General features: G+C 37.7%; 1 protein-coding gene across 1 annotated transcript; it reads left to right on the top strand.

Annotated features, from left to right (window-relative positions):
• Positions 1-921: 921 nt before the first annotated feature.
• Positions 922-8,269, top strand: polr1f.L (RNA polymerase I subunit F L homeolog). The gene is made up of 4 exons (XM_018267375.2): positions 922-1,275; positions 3,389-3,530; positions 5,701-5,906; positions 7,297-8,269. Exons 1-4 carry the CDS (start codon positions 1,031-1,033, stop codon positions 8,123-8,125), a joined length of 1,422 nt encoding a protein of 473 aa, XP_018122864.1. The 5' UTR covers positions 922-1,030; the 3' UTR covers positions 8,126-8,269.
• Positions 8,270-8,828: the final 559 nt, after the last annotated feature.

Genomic DNA, 8,828 nt, shown 5'->3' with positions numbered 1-8,828 from the left:
ACCGGCTATCCGGGTCAAAACTGGGCAGCAACTAGGGTTGCCACCTTTTCCGGAAAAAAATACCGGCCTTCCGGCCTTCCTATATATTTATGTTTTTCTCCTATTAATAACATTGGGATATACCATAATTTTTACCGGCCAGGTGGGAACTAGGGTTGCTGGCCAGGCCAGTAAAATAACGGCCAGGTGGCACTGGCAACCCTACATGGCACTAGCACTTCATACCTCCCAACATTTTGGAAGTAAAAAGAGGGACAAAATTTTTTTTCACAGGTAGAACAGCAACATTTGTTGACCACTCCCCTTTCTGTGGCCACACCCCCTAATTACCATGTTCATTTTACAAAATTTGGCAGGTTATGAAAGTTTGAAAATATTTCTCCTTATCTAAACTGTTTTTTTTTGTGTCTCAAAATTGTTACAAAGTATCTTATTTTCACCTGTTAGCTGTTCTGTGCTCTCTGCTAAAAGCCAAACGTTGTTTCTTTTTCTGTCTGTTCAGTGCAGAGAAAATAGGGACTTTCCAGTACAAATGAGGGACTGCAGGTTGAGCTGTCGAAAAAGGGACAGTTGGGAGGTATGGATGTTAACCTTATATGTATCCATAGAATTCCAAAAAAAATTGGACATTTGGCAGATCAACACCAGACAAGCCAGTAGAATTACTATGAATAACTGAAAAGTGGCCAATGAGCGCTCAGCTCAGCTCTCTCTTAATTCCAGACATGATGCCAGTGAGATGAATACAGAAATAGCATATCTCCAAACCGTCCTGATTTGTAATCGTCCTATCGAGTTTATTAGTTTCCATTTCATAATATTAACAGGTTTCCACAATGCTTCCACTTACAGTATACAACACGTGCGTGGAAGCCAATAAATACCTAGGTGCCTAGCGAAAGCGAGGCTTGGTACGCATCTCCAAACTGCGTTAGATTGGCGACCGTAATGCTGTGACGTCATCTGGATTCGTCCATTGCGTGTATTCAGCGCGACTGTCCCTTCATGCGGGACATGTGGAAAGAGAGGCATGGCTGAAGCTGAGACTGCAGTGGGTTCCTCGGAACCTGCGCCCGCTGCGCCTGAGCCACCCGCTCTGCCTTGTCTTGTGCTCCCATCATTCTCTGAGGCCTGTGAGTTAGTGAGCTGCCGCTATTCGTGCCTTGTGGTTGAAACTCATAGGAGACATTTAGCTCTTTCTCCCAAATTCCTGCGGAAGAAGCGGAGTGGTATCCAGGAACAGCTCAATACTGAGTTGCTGAAGTACAGCGAGAGGTAAGGCCTTAGGTCTTGGCTAGGGCTTTGTCACCTGCTCGTGCTTTTATACCCGCACAATTGGGTGGGTGAACATGGCCCGCAGGCCATTGAGTTCTGTGTGGGACCCAGTTTGACCTCAGAGCCAGTTAATTTAGAGTGTAAGCCCTTGTGTCCAGTGCCCCATATTCTCTCTTAAATAGGTGGTTCACCTTTAAGGTAACTTTAAGTATGATATAGAATGGCAAGTTCTAAGCAATCTTCATTATTTATTTTTTATAGTTATTTGCCTTTTTCTTCGGACTCTTTGCAGCTTTTAAATGAGCATTGCTGACCCCACCTAAAAAGCAAATACTGTCCAAGGCTACAAATGTATTGTTGTTGCTACTTTCTATTACTCGTCTTTCTATCCAGGCTCTCTCCTATTCATATTCCAGTCTCTTATTCAAATTAGTACATGGTCGGTAGGAGAATTTGCACCCTAGTAACCAGATTACAAAAACTGCAAACTGCTGACTTAAAAAGCTAAATAACTCAAAAACCTTAAATTAATAAAAAATTAAAGCCAATTGCAAATTGTCTCAGAATATCCCTCTCTACGTTACGCTAAAAGTTAATTTAAAGGTGACTGTTATGTCATGTATTTGTATTCCTATGAATGATAGTAAAGCTTGGCCTTAATTAAAATAGGAAAGCCCAGTACATGACTTGCCCAGATCATGCTTTACATTCTATACAGTAGACCAGATGTTAAATATCTGTGTAATTGCTATGATTGAATTATATCCAATTTTTAATGAGAAATCATGTACACCGTACACACAATACAGCCAGATGAATGTAAAACCGTTTCCCAACTGGGGCTGTTGTAAGGGCAGAAATGCTTGGGCCAGTAGATGCACTACTATATAATACACTAAAGGATAAATACTTCAAACTGGAATGGAATATTGCAATAGACTGAAAAAGGTCTAATAACTCTTATCAACTAATTAGGAAGTAGTAGTAACTAGTATTAACTGATTAACTGTTCATTTTCACAATAAGCTACTGCCACTATCACTTACTTAGTAGTAATAGTGCACAAATGTCTACAAATATTTTGCAGGTAAAACCAACTCTACTTTTCTACTTTGTTTTTTTTATTTACAATAACCAAAATGTAAGATATTGGTATTTTGTCCTAATCACATGGCACTCCTTGTACTTGTGAAAGCCTTTGCCCTATAAAAATTAATTGGCTGCATTGCATTACAAGCAGCGGTGTAACGTGGGAGCATCAGGCCCCCTAGCCAAAAAGTCTACTGACGGAGCCCCGCATGGTCCATCCTCCCTGGCCCTCCCTCCTGAACTGCTTGCGCTGCACCTCCTGGGGTGTGAAACATACTGCTATTTTAAAGGTACAAAGCGGGTTGTGGAGGCAGACCATGATATAGCAGACTCTGCTGTCAGGGCCTCCCTCACTACTGCAGTGATCCTCAACCAGTAGCTCGTGAGCAACATGTTGCTCTCCAACCCCTTGTATGTTACTCACAGTGGCCTCAAAGCAGTTGCTCATTTGAATTCCAGGCTTGGAGGCAAGTTTTGGTTGTATAAAAACCAGGTGCACTGCCAAACAGAGTCTCAATGTAGGCTGACAATCCACATAGGGGCTACCAAATGGCCAATCACAACACTTATTTGGCACCCCAAGAACATTTTTCATGCTAGTGTTGCTCTCCAACTCCATTTTCTTTATTATTGCTCACCGGTTCAAAAGGTTGGGGATCCCTGTTCTACTGTATAGATAGTTATGCCACTGATTACTAGACCTAGTGCAAACCTTTCAACTTTGTTGCAATAATCAAGTGCAGTAGAATGATAAGGAAATGTTCCTATGTTGTGTAGTGTAATAATAAAATGAATAGCATGAGTCCAAGTTGATGGCGTGTTCATTTTATAGGACTGCACATGTGGGTTTCGTACTATTTCTTGATGCTGTGAATTTTTTTTTTTTTGATTATCCTTTTGACTGGTAAAATATAAGTAACGGACTTGCAGTTATTTCAATCCATAAATTAAAATTTTTGCATTTCTATTCTTTTATGCGTGTTTTCTTTTTGACATAAATGTAATTTAGTATGTTTAATCCTAGGCTGAACGGAGTTCCAGTTGCTTATGACAATATAAAGTTGGTGGGAGAGCTGGGTGATATCTATGATGATCTAGGACACATTCATATAAATGTTGAGGCAGACTTTGTCATCTTTAAGCCAGACTGTGGACAGACACTTGTGGTAAGTATTGGTCCAGTAGTATTTCTGAAAGGAGTTCCAAACCTTTAAATTCACTTTTAGCGTGATTTAGAGAGTGATATTCTGAGACAAATTGCAATTTGTTTTTATTAATTACAGATTATGAGTTACTTAACTTTTTATTTGGCAGTTTGCCATTTCATCAGTCTGGTCGTTAGAATCCAAATTGCCATAGCAGCCATACGTTGATTTGAACAAGAGACTGGAATATGAATAGCAGAGGGATGAGTAATAAAAAGTTGCAATAACAATAAATGTGTACCCTTACAGAGCATTTGTTTTTTTGATGGGGTCAATGACCCTCATTTGAAAGCTTGGAACTAGTCAGAAGAAGAAGGTAAATAATTCAAAAACTATACAAGAAAGTTGCTTAGAATTAGAAATTCTATAACATACTAAAAGTTAACTGTGAACAAGCCCTTTAAGAATGCTTATTTGAAATCTGTCTACACTGATTTATACTGTTACAAATGAGTTCTATAAAATGCAAATTGTATAATACTCTGACATTATTATAAATTCCAGAATGGAATTATGCACACTGCTTTATGAAGGTTAACTGACCTTTGTAGATAACTTTAGGGTTGCAACTAATCCAGAATGCTTGTATTTGGCCAAATACCTAATTCTGTACCAAGTATTTAGCTGATTACCTAACCAAAACCAAACTCATAATTTGCATTTTTAAATTTGAGGACCCTCTCCTCAAAAAATTTAAATCCATTATCAAATCAGATATACGAATCCTAGATACGGTACAAGACAATAGTATGACCTATTTATTAAAGAAGAGTTAAATTGAACCATGGCTTATTTATTTTAAACATTCTTGGTAGATTGTCGTATATATGACTTTTGTAGTGATGTATGTCCGATAGCCATGGGTTAACCTTAGGTTCATGTCACAAAGTGGGGATGCTGTTTGGGTTTCAGTGTGTGTTGGATCCAGATAAACCCTGCAAAAAATATATATCAAAAGATATATGTCCCAAGGCTTATTTATAGTAAAAATAAAATTATTTATTAATATTCACATTAAAATTGGTACATACTGACCCCACATGGCCCACCTTATGCACTTCGTACTATGGATGCACCGAATCCACTATTTTGGATTTGGCCGAACCCCCGAATCCTTTGCGAAAGATTCGGCCGAATACCAAACTGAATCCTAATTTGCATATGCAAATTAGGGGTGGGAATGGGAAAACATTTTTTACTTCCTTGTTTTGGGACAAAAAGTCATGCAACTTCCATCCCCGCCCCTAATTAGCATATGCAAATTAGGACTCTGTTCGGCCTGGCAGAAGGATATGACCGAGTCCGAATCCTGCTGAAAAAGGCAGAATCCCGTACCGAATCCCGGATTCGGTGCATCCCTACTTTGTACCCTCCGGCACTTCCAACTATCTAAAAACTGGAAATTGGGTAGTGTTTCTTCTCTACACTAAGGACAGTGGACGGAGCAAGGCTCTATTTCAACACAGCTTTGCTTACTTCACTTCAGACCTGAGAAAGTATTTACTTGGCACCTCCAAACATTTAATTTTTTTATAATGAAATAAAATATAATTCTAAGCAACTTTATAATATACATTCGTTAAATATTTTAAGTGCTTTTAAAGGTATTTGTAATTGCTGTTGAAATCGTTGTTCCTATCCGGTCGTTCTGTTACATTGTCTTGAGATTCAGGAGTCTCTTCTTCCCTAGATCTTTAAATCAGCTGGTTTGCACTTGCAGTATTGGAGAATGCTTTTAATAGCAATTACATTTTCAAATAACTTTAAAACCATTAAAATGTTTTAATTCATGTATATTGGAAAGAATTACAATCTCTTTCATTGTGCAAACAACTTGTACAGCCTGTATACTCCAATGAGCCTACAAGATACAGAGATGTAGATTGTGCCTCCAGGACTTCCATCAGTGGAGGGTAGTCAGGGCTGCATTTTTTTTTTTTTTTTTGGTAATCAGGTGTCCTTCCCACACCTGGACAGGCAAAGTAATTTCTAAAGCAATTTCTAGGCCCCGGTGGTGGTTACAAAGTGTCCTAGTATCAGCAGTAGTGTTTGGCAACACAATATTTATGTATGATGTAGTAGCTGTTCTTTATATTTTTTTATCTCTAACGTGTGTGCTGTTTTGTTTTAGGGTATTGTCAACAAAGTTGCACCCACTCATATAGGCTGTTTGGTACATGGCTGCTTCAACGCTTCTATACCCAAGCCTCCCAAGATGCCCATTGAAAATTGGCTGCGTATTGGTGTTAAAATAGACGACGAGATAGAGTTTGAAGTATTCCGTTTAGATTCAGATGCCATTGGTGTATTTTGTATACGTGGACGACTAGATGAGAGGTGATTTTAATTGTTTTTTTTGTTTTTAAGCCAGTACAAGTTTCTGTCCATTTTATATAGTTTAAAGTCCTATAATATTTTGGATTATTTTTCCTAATCATTTTTAGATTTAATACTATAAGAAATGAATCTAGGTAAGTCTTAATCTCATTCCGTACATTTTGTTTTGTTTCCATGCTTTAAAGTATAAGTAACACTAAAAAATTAAAGTATTTTAAAGTAATGAAAATATAATATACTGTTGTGCAGCACTGTTAAAACTGGCATATTTACTTCAGAAATTGTACTATAGTTAATATAAACAAGCTAATAAAAAACAAGACTCCAATTACAAAGCCACAGTTTGAAATATTACTAAAATTAAAGGAACGGTAACAGCCAAAAATTTGTGTTTTAAAGGAATGACAATATAATTTACATGCACTGGTTAAAATGGTGTGTTTGCTTTAGAACCACTACTATAGTTTATATAAACAAGCTGCTGTGCAGCCATTCAAAACTGAAAAAGGAGAAAGGGCACTGGATACACAGCAGATAACAGATAAACTGTGTAGTCTAAAATGGGATTCTTCAGAACTTATATGTTATCTACTGTGTTTCCTGTGCTTGGAAACAAAGAACTGCTGGCCACAGCTGAATAAAGAGCAAGTCCTTCTCTTTGTCTTTAGTGTGACACTATGTACTAGAAGAGACACCCAAGGAAAGTAGTATCAGTAGCATCATATCAAGCTGCAAGAAGTTATATATTGATTGATACAGTATATGTAAAACGATCAGGCCCATTAAAAACCAGACCAGTTGTCCTAACAAAATAGTTTGGAATTCATACACTTTATTAATTCCATGGGGCATTAGTGTTCTAGGTGATGAATTGACCTTGCTTCCTTCATTAGGTGTTCTCTAATTCTGAGTTATCTTCATTGTCCATTACCTTCCCAGAGTAATATGGTTATTTGCCCCTCTTGATTTACTCCAAAGAGAAGATCCAACACTCTGATGTTACTCATTTAAAACAAAATAACTTATAAAGTGGTGGCATAAATAAAGTTCAGACTTTCAGTGGCAACATTATTAAATCTACATATTCAATGCACAAATCTCCCCCCCCCTTCCCATGTATGAATAAAATTACTTTTCTTTCACTTGGTTGCAGAAGAAGGTCATTCACATCTTTTTCTTAGTTATCAAATTGAAGGCCCATCTTATTTTATGAAATGTACATGAAATAAAAAGGTGAATGAATAGCCCTCCAACCTGATGCGTTCTTTGGAACAGACAAACCTGTGATATATTGGTTAGGTGCTGTGTGGTCAAACTGAACATCATATTGCTTTTAGGCTTTTAGGGACCTGCATTATCTACATATTTATTTTTTGTATTGCTATTACAGCATGGAGGCCAAAGCTTATGAAACCTCATGTGAAGAGACGGCTGAGCAGACTGATGGTGGAACATCTGATAAAGATGCAGATGCCCTTGAGAACTCAAATATGGAATCCAGCATCCAAACAAATGGTGATGTCCAGGACAAATCAAAGAAAAAACACAAGAAACAGAAATTGCGAGAGTCGCTTACACAGGAAGCTGAGAGCACAGGTGATAATTCTATAGTTGCAGATCCAGATCTAGAAAATCCTGTAGAATTAAATGTAGAAACTCCGAAAAAAGAGCGCAAGAAAAAGAAACATAAGAATGTTCTTGGGCAGAATAGTGAATCTGATGCTGAGAAAGGTTTAGACAGCACAAGCTTTGAAGAAAGCATTAATACAGAATCGCCAGTTATTTTAACTGAGACCAAACCAAAAAAATCCAAGAAGAAGGGTAAGGAGATTCTTCATTCTAATGATACTGCCTCTGGTTTTCTCAATGGAGTAGTTGAAAATGAAAGTTTTTCCGAAAGTCCTGCTCTTGAACCAGAAGAAATGACAGCAAGTGGAGGTGTCCCAGACAAGTTTAAGAAAAAACACAAGCGCTCTAACGTGGAACAGAACCCCAACAGTAACCTTGTCAGTTGTGTCTCATCTGAAGAATCTCTCACCGAAGGTCTCGCTGTATCTCAGGAAACACCGAAGGCAAAAAAGCATAAGTCAAAACATCAAGAACATTTGCTGCCTGGGAGTTCCCAAAGCAAGCACAAAACAGCAAAAAGACAGCATGAAGAAGATGATCAAGACATTTTGGCTTTAGAACCCAAGATCAAAAAGAAACATAAAAAATGACATTTATGTTTTTAAAAAAAAAAAAAAAATACTGTAAATTTGTATTTTCTTAAGCAAAGAGTGTATTTTAGTCATGTATATTCAAATGTAAAAAATTGGAAATGTAAAAGTCAAAATCTAAGTATTATAAGTTCCACCAATTTGTGCCTTGTGACTTTTTGCGTAACATTCTTCTTATGACCTTTACACGGGAGCCACAACAATGTATATTTTTAGAATATCTACTGAGGGTGACAATGTAATTGATAAGCTGCTGCCGGTGGGTTGCAGGATAAATGTGGAATGAGTATAGAAAGGAAAGACTTCAAAATTGTTCTAAACTTGCTGACCCTTTTGCTACAAAATAGTCTGTGCAGGCTCATTAATACATTTTTCTGATTCCTTTAAAAAATCCAATTGCTCTTAATTCTATAAATATACCCACCCCTAAAATATTACACATGGCCTTTATCCATTTGTGTTTTAAAGCGCACTGCGCTGCCCTGAGGTACTGTTCTAGCGAGTCCTGCCATCTTGTTTTCTTGCTCATTAACAGTACAGCAGAATGTCTGATTTTTAGTTTGAGTCCTGATTTTACTGTGTGCATATGCACACCCTATACCAACTGCAAGCAGGACAAAACCCCAGTTTGACATGTTTTTCAGTGGGGGATAAAGAAGGGTTGGGCTGTGGTTAGCAATTATAACCTCTAGGGGTGCTAACA

The sequence above is a fragment of the Xenopus laevis genome, chromosome 6L, assembly GCF_017654675.1.
Source record: "Xenopus laevis strain J_2021 chromosome 6L, Xenopus_laevis_v10.1, whole genome shotgun sequence".
Classification (NCBI taxonomy): Eukaryota; Metazoa; Chordata; class Amphibia; order Anura; family Pipidae; genus Xenopus; species Xenopus laevis.
This window is presented reverse-complemented; position numbering and strand designations above follow the sequence as displayed.

What these genes read in the sequence shown, in the direction of transcription:
- polr1f.L (XM_018267375.2), top strand. Translation starts at nt 1,031, where the DNA reads ATGGCTGAAGCTGAGACTGCAGTGGGTTCCTCGGAACCTGCGCCCGCT. An exon ending in ACTGTGGACAGACACTTGTG is followed by an intron (nt 3,531 to 5,700) that starts GTAAGTATTGGT and finishes GTTTTGTTTTAG; the next exon opens with GGTATTGTCAACAAAGTTGC. An exon ending in CGTGGACGACTAGATGAGAG is followed by an intron (nt 5,907 to 7,296) that starts GTGATTTTAATT and finishes TTGCTATTACAG; the next exon opens with CATGGAGGCCAAAGCTTATG.